Source organism: Calliopsis andreniformis, chromosome 5 (genome assembly GCF_051401765.1).
Source record: "Calliopsis andreniformis isolate RMS-2024a chromosome 5, iyCalAndr_principal, whole genome shotgun sequence".
In the NCBI taxonomy this organism is placed as follows: domain Eukaryota; kingdom Metazoa; phylum Arthropoda; class Insecta; order Hymenoptera; family Andrenidae; genus Calliopsis; species Calliopsis andreniformis.
In genome coordinates this window covers 13,752,089-13,764,958 of record NC_135066.1, presented here as the reverse complement: position 1 = coordinate 13,764,958, position 12,870 = coordinate 13,752,089, and the positions used below count along the sequence as shown (strand labels likewise).

The 12,870-nt window shown below is 37.0% G+C and overlaps 1 protein-coding gene across 1 annotated transcript in view; it reads left to right on the top strand.

Annotated features, from left to right (window-relative positions):
* The window catches only part of Nrx-1 (neurexin 1), a 370,027-nt gene that overhangs the window by 178,336 nt on the left and 178,821 nt on the right, over window positions 1-12,870 (top strand). Inside the window, exon 7 of the mRNA XM_076377439.1 lies at window positions 2,512-2,538. Within this exon, the coding sequence (XP_076233554.1) occupies window positions 2,512-2,538 (27 nt within the window). The remainder of the gene's footprint in view (window positions 1-2,511; window positions 2,539-12,870) is intronic.

Below are 12,870 nucleotides of genomic sequence, written 5' to 3'. Positions count from 1 at the left end.
TATTCTTACGTAATTCCTTAGTAACTCATTTTTATTACATTCTGCTTCCCGCTTCTGCTATAAACTATCATATTCTCCTTAGGTAATATAATAATTCGCTTGAAATGAAACTAATTAAACCAGAATTAAATTAGCAGTAAAACATGAACATCTTCCCATCTCTCGGGTAGCAGTCAAATTGTAATTAAGGAATTTGCTGGAATAGGTAGGCATAAACGCAAACACCGCGCGTAGCTTCCATAGTAATGAATATCCAACGAAAAGTATCCCCTCCAATCCATCTGGATTTCCACGTTTTAATGAAAATCCTCAGCGGGGCGTAATGAACTTGACCGAACTTTATCGCCGCGAGTTCATCAGAGAATTTAATCGGAAGCTACTGAAGCGGATAACCGATCAGTGGAACAATGGGAGTTGCCAAGCCACCCTGGCAAGATATTAACGTGACCTTAGAATAAGTCAAGCTTCCACAGTAACTATGACAGAAGCATAGGCTGTAAAAATTGCTTGACGCTTTAATTTTCATTCCACTCGATGAAAATCGGAAACTTTGAACGATAATACCCAAAACTGATAAACCATTTATTAAGAGCCATCCGAACGTAGTTATCTCACGAAGGCAATCCTTGGTCCAGTCAAATCAATGCAGATTTATAGATCGATTTTGATCCTATTTATGACAAAGGGAAAGAATAAAAATTACTATTTATTAATAGGGGTGGTTAGTTTTCAAGAAGAATTAAAATTATCGAAAGATACATGAATACTTGAGTTACAAATCGAATCTGCATCCACTTGAATTTAAAACGAGTACGAGATATTTGTATTCGATTGAATGAAATTTATCTTATATACAGGATGTCCGTCCAGGAATGTCCAAGCAAATATTTCGTAAATTATTGAAGTTACAAAAAAGTTCAATAACAGAAATTTACATGGCTTTAAGTCAGCTAGCTTTTCTAATGAAGCATTATAATCTATTAACCAGTAACTGGTCATCATTTCAAATCCATGGGAGAGACTTTTAATGGACAGCAGCCAGCCATGAAGTAATATGTAACTAGTGAAGAGTGAAAGAGAGTTATCGTGAATTTAAAAAACTAAGGTCATTAGCGAGAAATACAATTAAATTGAAAAAGCAGCTGGGCAAGACAAGTCGGTCAGAATCTAATTCCATCGTGCACCGAAGTCCAGGTCTTTCGAAACGTCGAGGAATACGTAAAATGTCCGTCCGTGTTTTCCAACCAGAGCGAGGGGTAACCCGTTTTACTGTCGCGGAAGTTCTTATGATAATCGCGGCGAAAGTTTTTCGCAGTCCTCTTGCTCGAGCTCGCCACGATCAGGTTCGAAAGCTTCTTTTACAGCGTTGATGCTTCCTTGCGGGGCAACTTTTGAATTTCAATTTGAGCGTCACTCTTTTCGCTTGAAACCGAAGCTTTAGGCATGCATGTTTGTACGATTCTGCAGTCGTGTGCAGTCTGTACAGTCGCCCCTGAAACTTTTCAAACCCTTCCCCAAGCTGCCGCTGCCGAGAAGGAAACCTGTAAAATTTTCTGTTATAAGTTAGAATTGCTACGATATAAAATGTAGCAGAGAAGCAGTGGTAAAAGTGTGCAAGTGGGCGGTTATTACACGTCGACAAATAAACTGAAAATGTAGAATAAAATTCGTTGGTGTTGCTCTTTGCTTTTGTGAAAGTTTAGACTGACTTTTGATCGAGTACGCGAACATGAAAATAAGAATAAGGGAAGACACTAGTTTAAAGTAGATAAAGTCAGTGGTTAAAATGTGTGTAATTATGAAAGTGGTCCAAGTTGAAAATTTAAAAAAATTGAATTTATTACTTATTTGGTATTATATCGGTTTACATAAAAAAATGAGAGGAATTTAACTTTTTTAGATTTTTGACTTGGATCAGTTTTACAATTTCCAGCACATGTACTTCTAAAATTATACTTTTTGAAACTATACCTACTTGCATACTGTACATGGCTGGTAAGTTGGCAGGTGAAAGAAATGCTTATCTAATTGATTCTAGTAAAATAAGTCAGCCTACTTGGTCGCAATCATAGAGTGGAGCCACACGAACTTTCATTATTTGGCCAAATCGATCATATCTATTAATTGGTGCTTGTAACAGCAACAGAGGTGGAGTTAAGTGCCACTTCAACTGCCAACTTACCAGCTGTATACAGTACATTAACGATTCAACTTTAAAGCTCTGTTTTCTCATAAAAAAGCTACAATATTAAAACACTTTATTTTATATTTCACATTTACATAGTCTTTAGAGTCTGAAAAAGGGACATTTATTAGCTACAAATTCTTGAAAATTGGTCACGGGATAAAATTACACAGAGGTACAAAGATACAACCGAGTATGTATCATGAATTGAAGCTCCTGATCGATGAAACAGATACAATTCAATCGTATCTCAAGATCAATTATTTATCAACCTAGCTTTTATCGGATCTCGTCGACTAACAGTGCCTTTCTGTTTTCTGTTTCAGATCTCTTCCATCACCAGCTTCTGCAGGGTGAGTAGCTACTTGTCTACCGATTTATTGGATATTGATTCATCTGCTTTCGAGCGTGGGGAACAATGCTTGCCCTTTTATCCTCGTTTCTTTCCGTTCTTTCTCGCATGTCAGATACATACAGGATATATCTGAATGAAGTACAAATATTGAAAAAGGATATAATGGTACATGTCCAAGGACATGTAACTGTTACATCTGTATACAAGGACACTATTTGTTCACAGTGGCGCTCTCTGCCTCAGATGAAACGTCAACTCGTACTTTTTCATTGACACAAAAGCAACTGACGTTAACAGAAAAGGATATCAACTCTTGCATTGCGATGACACTTCCTATTGCATTTTAGTTTTTTATGACGAAATAAATTGGCTATTCAAAGTAGGTGAAATGCTAAGATTTAATTTTAGAACACCTTTTTTATTATAGGAAAATAAATCTGTGTTTCTGGGTCATAAATGTTATTTTAACGGTTTCTAATTTTGTAGAAGCAGTGACGCTAAAGATAAACAATTATAGAGACGGATTATAAGCAAGCTTGAGAAACAGGACTTTTTGGCAGTTTAGATTTTTCAATGGTAGAGTTAGCTATTGAACAAAAATTTCTAGCAGACTGCCATAACTTCCAGAAGAGGGATGACTTTTATGGTTCTCTTTCGAGTCACGTTGTATTTTCAGTCTTATCTACATGTTATCAAGGACAGCTGCATTCGTTAAAATGGGGTTTCGTTGTAGAAGGAAGCAGTATTTCATAGGTGGTAAATTTCAAAAGGGAAGCATTCGTCGACATCTTGCAAGAATAAAACCAGAATTACTCATTCAATTCACTAAAGAAGAATGAAATTTCAATGCATTAGTTTATAGTTTCCTGAATTCTTGGATCACTCAAAATACTCTAAAATAATAGTTAATAATTTAGTTAAATTTCTTAAATCAAATTTTTTTAATTTTGTAAATTTTTTAAATTGAAACAATTTTTTAAAACGTTAGTAATATTAATAATTTGTTATAAACTAGTAACATTATCGTCTGATATAACCTGTATGTACCTAGAATAAAAATACACTTAAGAAGCAAGTAAAACGTATCTGACTGGACTTACTCTACTAGTAGATTCTACTGACTCACTGCGCCTGAGTTGGCTACCTAATCAGTAGAATAAGTCTCTAAGTCAGACACATTTCACACGAAATATAAGCGTTTTTGCAACAATTAATGACTCTGAAACTAAATTTTAGACACGATTTCATTACTCCTAACTTTAATTGTATTCTGATATGGTAAATCACCCCTCAGATGTTCTGATATCTACTATCGAACACCCTGTATATTATTATACATACACATATAACTCTTTTAAGAGGTTCACCTGTACCTCTATGGATAAATTATGCAAGAAAATAATTTCTACAAATTTTTCCTATTCTGCATTACTGTTAGTAAAATGTGTCGATTATTGAGTTAAGATTGATAGTCACTCGAAATTTGCAGACACGAGACAAAAATGCATAAGCTAGACACTCAACGTAAAAATACTAGGATTCCTAGAAAAATGTAAGGTCTTTACTGTAACAAAACACGCTCTCTATGCGTTCTGCGTGAAAAGAATTACGGAGAGCCATGGATAAAACAGGATTCCAAATACGTAGAGGATTCAGCTATAAATGGTCACCATTTATTATACTCACAGAGAGGTTCCCTTGCAGAAGTCCCCCTCGAGCCTGACCATTTCTGTGGTATTTCATTATTAATTTTTCGTCGGTGGTTGAACGGTGGCTCTCCATATAACCGGCGTTCTTTCGAGATACTTTTAAGATCCCGTTTGAAATTGGTTTTTCTTTCGTTCAGGGATGTACTGAGAGTGCCATTTCTTTCTTCCATCTTCTCCGCCATCCTCGCGGTGGTCTGAAACCTGAAGCCCACTGAAAGTGGACGGTGAAAGGAATTCGATGAAATATCTATGGAATAATAGTGTGTGTAGAAACTGAGTATAGCGAATGTGATAACATTCTGATACTTGCTTGAGTTTGTTTACAGACTCGCGTGGGAATTTTACTCGGTAGGAATACTGTTTTCACTGTCGAGAAAGAATTGGATGTTTTGAATTTAAACGAGAGAATGAAATAGATTGCAAAGCAGTAACGAGTAGTTGCTGAAATAAAATGTCGTATGAAAATGCAAGTGAAATGAGTTATACGTATAATTATATAAGCACATTTTGAAGTTTTTATTTTGAATAACTTAATGTTTCTATATTAAATCCTGAAAGGAATTCTATGGTTCATATGCTCTCTAAAATCTGAGCACGAAAATGTTTTGTTCTGTCCTCTTGGTAACAAAACATTGTGAATAGTTTTACTATTTATTTGAATTTAATTACATGAGATTAGCTAACAATAATTTTTATATCCAGTACTAAAGATTGTTATATGTGAATATAGGATAGTTAACACAATATCTGTTGAAAATTACACGAATTTTCATATGCAAATAAAACAGAATCAGTACCATTATGTTAAGGAATTATATTGTATTACTTGATTGCAAAAATCGCAGATAAAATATAGCACTGCATTATACATGAACAAGAATGGTAATAAACGAATTTCGTGTGGCATTATTACGCGTGTGCAATGCAAAATTAAATGATAAATAATTTAGTGAGTTTCGTATTCGAAAATCACGAAAATTGCAACCGCCGCATTTGCATACGTTAACGCAACGCGGTGCATGCTGGCGCAAATTACATTTTGTTTTAAAGGCAACACAAAAGGAGTAGAATAACAATTTTGTGTATTTCATAAATCTAATTGGTGGCGCGGCCAGCTCTGAAATATTTTTATCTAAATTCGTTACGTTGCTCCGTAAACTGCATTTATCTCCATAAAAAATGCATACAGGGATCGTATATAGTGCTCGTAGAGGTCTGGCTCAAAAGCATTCGATTTCGTCCATGTAAACGTTTTTAATTTCACCGCAAAGAGATCGTCGACACTTCATCCGCGTCAGAGAAATCCGCGCGCGCAATCATCCACACGTACGTGCACCCACGCGCTGGCAGATACTCGTCCAAGTATGCACAGGGGCAAGCGATATGAGTTTACAATGGAATAAATTAAATCAAAATGTAAATCGCTTTCCCGTCGAGCCGCGGTTCGCCAGAAGTTGAAAACACGGGAGGAAATGATTCAGAAACCAAAGAGGGGACAAAAGAATGACGAGAATATGAAATATTGCGAAAAGAGGACCTCTTTGTTATCCATTTGGTATTCCAACTTCAAAGAACGGCAGCGTTGTGTTTGTAATGAATAGGAAAAAGGTTAGCTCTTTGTGGAAGGGATATGTATGAACGTTTGTGACTGTAAATCGTTGTTGCGCCAGAGCAAAAGTCTTTTCATGACTCAGTAATTTCTGGATGTACACTGCATTGCATTTTAAGAAATTTCTTATCGGATTAACGTGTCGTCGAACTGTTAATGTAAGAACGATTCAGGGTCAAGTATTAAATTACTTTAAATAAGGATGTAGTTTTTAAATGCAATTTAAAGTAGCGCCACTGTGGAAATACAGGAGACGTCTGAGCGGTTTTTAGTCAGAAAGTGCTCGTAACATCTGCCCCGCAACGCTTCGGGGCAAAGAGGATGCTCAAAGCTCTCGGTGGTTCTTAAGGAGATGGTAAAAAGTCGAACCTGACGCGTTCCAGCTGCGCTCGACTGCTTTCTCGAATATCTGGTCGTAAAAAATTCCGACACTCGCAGAAAAACCGACTGCTATTTGATTTCTGTGATTTCCATCCACTGTGCTTCACGGTGAAACTTCTCAAGAAAATGTATTTTTTATCGTAATTTATACTAGTCATAAATTTTATGTTTGCATGACGTGGATTATTATCAAGTTAATCCATGGATGTAATTCATTCATTATCGATGGATTTAGTCGAGCCAATTATTGCATCCACAGCTGAAACATTAATGTGGTCAGTGAGTCCTATTTTTTTATAGCTGTTCCTTGTATTGAGATCACGAGATCGGTTTATTTTCTGCTACGTGATAAAATGTATAGTAAATAGCAGTTAATTATGTTTAATTTTGTTGTAGTTAGTGAATGGAAAAGGGGTATTGAAAAATACAATAAATAGTATCTTAATAAGGCAGTAAATAAGCTCTGTTAAATATAACGAAGAGAAGATAACTGTAATACAGTTCACAGTATTCTAAATTTTATTCTAAGTAGATACACCTAAAATGAGCACGAAATGTGTCTGACTGGGGAACTTATTCTACTGTCGGCGTGTAGTAGTTAGGTCAGACCCAACACTCTCAGTAGAATAAGTCAAGTCAGACAGATTTCACGCGTATTTTAGGCGTTCCTTTAATACTTAATAACTCCTAAAGAAGACCTCAAACGCAATTTCATCATTCTAGATTTTTGTCTTATTTTATCACATGGAATCATCTCTTCAGATTTCTGATATTTTTTACCCCACAGCTTGTACAAAACCAATCAAAAGTAATTCCTAACAAGGTCTCAAATGCAGTTTCATTATTCTAGATCTGTATCCTGTTTTAACATGTAGAATCAACCCTTAAAATTTCTCATAGTTGTTGCCCTACTGCCTGTACCAAATCAAATCAAATCAAATCAAAAGTAACTCCTAAACAAGGCCTCAAACACAGCTTCATTACTCTCCATTTTTATCCTATTTTGAAATGTAGAATCAACCCTCAAAATTTCTCATGCTTGTTGTCCCACAGTCTCTATAAAAGCAATCGAAATGCAGTTTCATCATTCTAAATTTTCATCCTATTTCAACATGTAGAATCACCCCTCAAAATTTCTCATACTTGTTTTCCCACAATCTCTACCAAAGCAATCGAAAAACATGACGAATTTTCCCCATGCATACAAACGACACGGCACCCTAAAACCGTTTGCCACCATTTCAACCCTGTTCTGCGAAAATTAACTACCGTTTCGCGTGGTCGTTAAAAACTTGGCGTCCGTAAATATCCACAGAGCAGGCGGTGGTAACGAGCAACGATGCACGAATATTTTCATCTCATTTAATTCTTCCGAATCATTAATGCAGATCCGGGCAGCCGAATTAATGGTGTAACAGGATTTCACGGTTTTAACGATCCTCCGTCAATCTACTCTCAGCAGGACGGCCGATAGGCTGCTCATTACGCACTAAAGTTGCAGTGACGCGATTGCAAAATGATCTATCCTCGTGATCCGTCTTTTTTGGCTCGGCTGGAAACCAACTCCCCTCCTGCCCGAGTTCCCTCTCGAGGGCCTTCGTAGATCACGTCGCGCGAAAATAAATGATTTCTCCGTTTTTAACGAGATCGTAAATTACAACCACGCCAGGAACGGCTGGAACGCGGCTCGCAAAATCTCTGAAAAAGGGGGGAAATAGCCGAGATAGAGGGAGGAGACAAAGAGAGGAGCCACGCATGCCCATCGTGAAATTTATTCAAATGTTACTCGACGAGCCTGATGCCTTAGATAGAAGAAAGATAAGAGAATCCTTAGATTTATTGTAGGTGCATATGGATTGATAAGGTGAGAAATATCGTAGTAATTTTTCCACTTATTATATTGAGGACTATCGATATTTTTATTGTTCCCCAAGTATTCACTATTGAAGATGAGTTTACACTTCGTGTTATATGACAAGGTTATATAACTTTTTAGAAAATGGAAAACAGAAGTGTTATACATATGTCAGAAAAGAGGGATGTTATATATGTGTCTCTTTTCTGTTTTCTAAAGAGTTATATAGCTTTGTTATATAACATGTAGTGTAGACCCACCTTAAGACACAATTACCATGAGAATAGTATTAACAAAGCTGGCTGCAGAAGTAGGTACCTATACGAATGTGAGTGTTCTCTAGAATGTGAATGCACATTTGAACATCATTTTTAATTATGCAGGTGTATTTAAATAAAACTAAAAATCATTTACTTCAGTAGGTAGTACTGTGGCACTTTAACCTTAAAAGTGTTAGTCACTATTATATCGAAAATCCCACAGACACTACACAACCCACATAAAACCCTGGATTCACACAAGTCTCAAAATACAGCATTACGCCAAAAGTAAAATCCAAGCATACTTATACCAATCTTCGCCACTAGTGTTCTTCTTAAACCTCTTCCAAAGCAAATATCAGAAGACATCTAAAAAAAAGAAAAAAAGGAAAAGCATTCCTGATACTGCGTGTATCCAGCTCAAGGAAAGCAGCGAGGAGCAAAAGTAGAAAGATTTACAAAATGAAAATCTCCTTGGAGAGGGAAACAACAGCTGGAAACGTCGCTAGGTTGCGTAGAAATAAAAGAAACGAGGGCAACCTTAAACTGCAGCAGAAGCTAGACAGAAATAGGCGACATGGTAATAAGAAAAGAGCGTAAGTAATAAGAGAAAAAAGGTGGGAGGATGTGTAAGGAAAGCGGAAACGGGGGAACAGTGAATGGAAAGAGAATTAATGAAACAAGTAAACTGCGCCAGACTGTCCCCCACGCTGTAATTTACTTGGTCCGCAAACCGTACGTTTCCCGGCACCAGCACCCTCCCCCTGTTTTCCATTGGCCAGCAGGTCTCCCATTCGAACCTGCTAATTTGTATTCAGGAGTCCACCAGCGGAATCGGACATCGGATTCTGCGGCGACGCCTCTGCGCCCTGGAAAATTGCTTAACGCGATTAACTCGGTTGGCGGCCGATATTTCTTTCACGAAGCGCTGTTCGCGTTGGATGAAAAAACGGTCAAGGTTCCCTTCCTATTGTTGCGACAGTGACTCTTAATCGTGCAGCCTTTTCGTTGGCATTCAGGTTATGCAGAAGCTACTTCTTACTTCATTTAGAAACTTACCTTCTGTGGAATTGGACTTATTAAGGACGAGAAGTGAGGACAAATGACTCATTTTCAGTTCAGTGGTGATGTAGTGAAGTGACTTGTGGCCTGGTTTTGGTGCTTCATCGAGAATAGTTTTACAGTCAGTGAGGAGAAATTTTGATTTTGTATATGGTTAGATTGAGTTCTTGGTTTATTATTTTTTTGGTATTAGTGAGACAATGTTTGTCTCAGCAGAAGATTGATTTTTTTTAGGTTCTGATGTTAGGTATTTGAAGTTCCTTCTTTATGTACTCGTAATTCCTTCTAAGAAGAGGAATGAAATTTAGTTTTGGATTATTACTACTATTACTTACCAAGTTGTTACTTAACTTCTTTTACTTAGCAAGTACAATAAAATTTTAATCGCTTTAACTGCTTTCCACAAAGAACAACATTCATAATTAAATGTCTTAAAGCTTCTTCCACCGCGGTCAAAATTACTGCTTAAACTAGGTTTCTAACAAAAAAACAGCCATTTGAAGCGTTAAAATTTTCCCAAGAAAATTATTAAACGAAACTGAAATTCCTCTTTAGGCGAGAGTTTTAAACTGATGCACAGATTAAACGTTTTCCTTATTAGCGCTCCTCCCATTTCCTTATGGCGGTGCTCTTCTGTACCCTCGTAGGAGATCCATTTGCCCTTCTCTAAGAAGGAACCTCCGTGAAAAATAAAGCAAAATACTCAAAGGAATGAGTAATTTCCCGCGTTTCTGTACACAAAACGTTTTCCAGGCTAGCTAAATTTCCGCTGAGTGAAAGAACGCGAGTAATGAAACTTACGATAAGTACAACACTGGGCAATCCTTCTGCGAAGGTGAAGAAAAATTAATGCGTCTCATGGAGTGAATACGCGCGAAGCTGGTAAAGGGATTATCGAGTGCGCGTTAACGCGATGGTATTCTCGCCTCGTGGCTAGAGTGAAAAGTTGCCGACGGAAGCAGGGGGGATGTCGTTCGCCATGGCCCCTCGGAAAATTGCTTAACGCGATTTACTTGTCGACGAAGATTTCTCCAAAGCTAATGTGACGCGTGAAAGCTGACGTTACCTCGGAACGTACACGCAATAACGTCTTTCAGTCGACTCCTGTCTCGCTGGATATCGATGGCGAAGGTAGTCGATGTTCGCCGAAAATACTTTGACCTCAACCGTTTTGGAGAACGAATAATTATTATTGATATTCGTGCCGCTCAGGTGCCACACTGAACAAGCGCACAGTCACAAGTCCATAAAACAAAAAATAGAGAAAAGTGACGGTACGATAAATGTATTTCAAATTTAGGTTACAGTAGAGATCCAAAATAATCTGCTACAGTGAATTTATATTGAATTTGTGAGAAAGAACTTAAAATTTGTCAAAACGTTTTCAGAAATATGTTGAATATTATTTACCAATCATACATAATTTTATTATTTTATGGCAGTAGATGAAAGTCTGCAAGTAAATTCTTCAATTTTTGGAAAGTTGACTATTAGTCGTGCTTTGGTGATAAAAGTAAGATTTTTACAAAAGGTGGACTTGAGCAGTTTGATATTTAAGTAGGGTTCATTAATACATAGTGATCCTCTCAAAGGTACATTATATTTTGTTTTAGTACGAATATGCAAGAACATTAATAGATATTTTGAAAGAATCCACTTTCTTCCTTTTTGTAAAATTTTGTATAAATACACCTAGCAGGGAAAAAGGACGCTATTATTTTTCTATAGATATTATTCTATAACTTCATATTTCAATAACTGTTTTTCTTCACCTTTTTTAAGTTCCTTAAAAACGACAATAAAACTAATACTCACAGTATCAACAAGTTGTAAATGTGACTATCAATAATAATTGACAAAAAATGAAATATATGTAGTGCATTAAACTGAAGTATAACAGAACAGGTTTTGATCAAGAAAAATACTGTGAACAGCCTCAGGCAGCTATAGGAACTACTTTTGTAAACAAGCGTAATGTGAATAAAGCAAGGGAAAAATTTTCCTCGGTCCATTTTTCCTCCCATCGAGACAACAACGGCAAGCCGCGTGGATAAAAGCCGCGTTAAAAAAAAGTCGAGAACCACCCGCGCCATCGCGTTCTGATGGCATAGTAAAATGTGAGTCGCAAGAAAACATTCTGGGACTTTCACTGCAGCTTCAGGTCGTTGATCCTGCAACATGTCCCTCTCCGCGATTTCCATTGGTTCTTGTCGTTTAATAGAATTGTTTGGACATAAACGTGCCGCTAGGAAATTGCATATAACGATTTCTATCACCGCCGTATACGCTCGTTTTTATCGTTCTAGATGATATTCGCCTTAAATGTAGACCTTCATAAAAGTGTCGATTATTTTTTATAAGTGCTTCAAATGATACGACATTTTAAATTAAGTATGATGTTTCGTTACGAAAAATTAAGGGTGTGTGAAATTGCGTTTCGATGAGAGAGAAAACCTGATTTTTGTAATCAGTTTTAAGATATTTGGAAATATTAACTTTGCAAGTGATCTATTTTTGCTTCGGTTAGTTATGGAAAAATATATGTGTCCATTCAGTGGCTGACTTTCGACGCTTCGACGATTCGAAAATCTGAATTCTTGCTACAGCTTTCGTGATAATGTTACTTCAGAAGTCAGGTTATTATTTTTTGTTGGAAATATTGTGTCCCATTTCTCTGTGTTGAATTTATCAGCATAAATCACCAGTAAATTACCAACCTAAGCACACGAAAATGATCTTAGATAACGGAGTTATGTGCTTGAGCAATTACTTTGGAAATATATTTTCACAATTATCGAACTCTGATAAGAGGTGTAATTACCCATTTTGAATTTTTTGAATAAGATTTGTGTTAGACTAGTTTGTATATTACAACCTTCGATTCTTCTCTTCTTTGAAGAAGAAAAGCTTTTCATATTTCAGAATTTCAAACCAAAACCGTAACTTTCATCACTACCTTGAAATCCCATTTGCATTCAGCCCAATGCTTCTGCAGGACACAACGCAATACTTGAAAGATTCGCCCAAAAGGGAAAATGATTCTCGAAACGCTCCATCCTTTAATCAAAAAATTAGTTTCTGTGATGGAAGTGCTCTTCGACGAAAATTGCTTTGCACTTAAAATTACACGCACGCTCGTGGTCAAGCTATTATTTCAAATTTCTCTAAACGGTGCTTGGCCCGTTTAATTTCACCGATTTAACGAGAACACGCCGATTTAACTCGGTCGTCCATTTTCGTCTCGGTGATACATTCCGCAGCAAACTGGAATAAAAATCGTTCTAACAATTCAGAGCAATTTGGCGAGCGACAAAGAGCCACGCGACAGTGCCACTTGGTCCCCGCCCTGTTCGGCTGGCAACGGCGAATTTCCATGGAATTCGAAGCGTATACGCGGCCCAGCGAATTTACATGATCGACGTTTAGTCGTAAAAATCGGTTGTTTCGTCGCGTC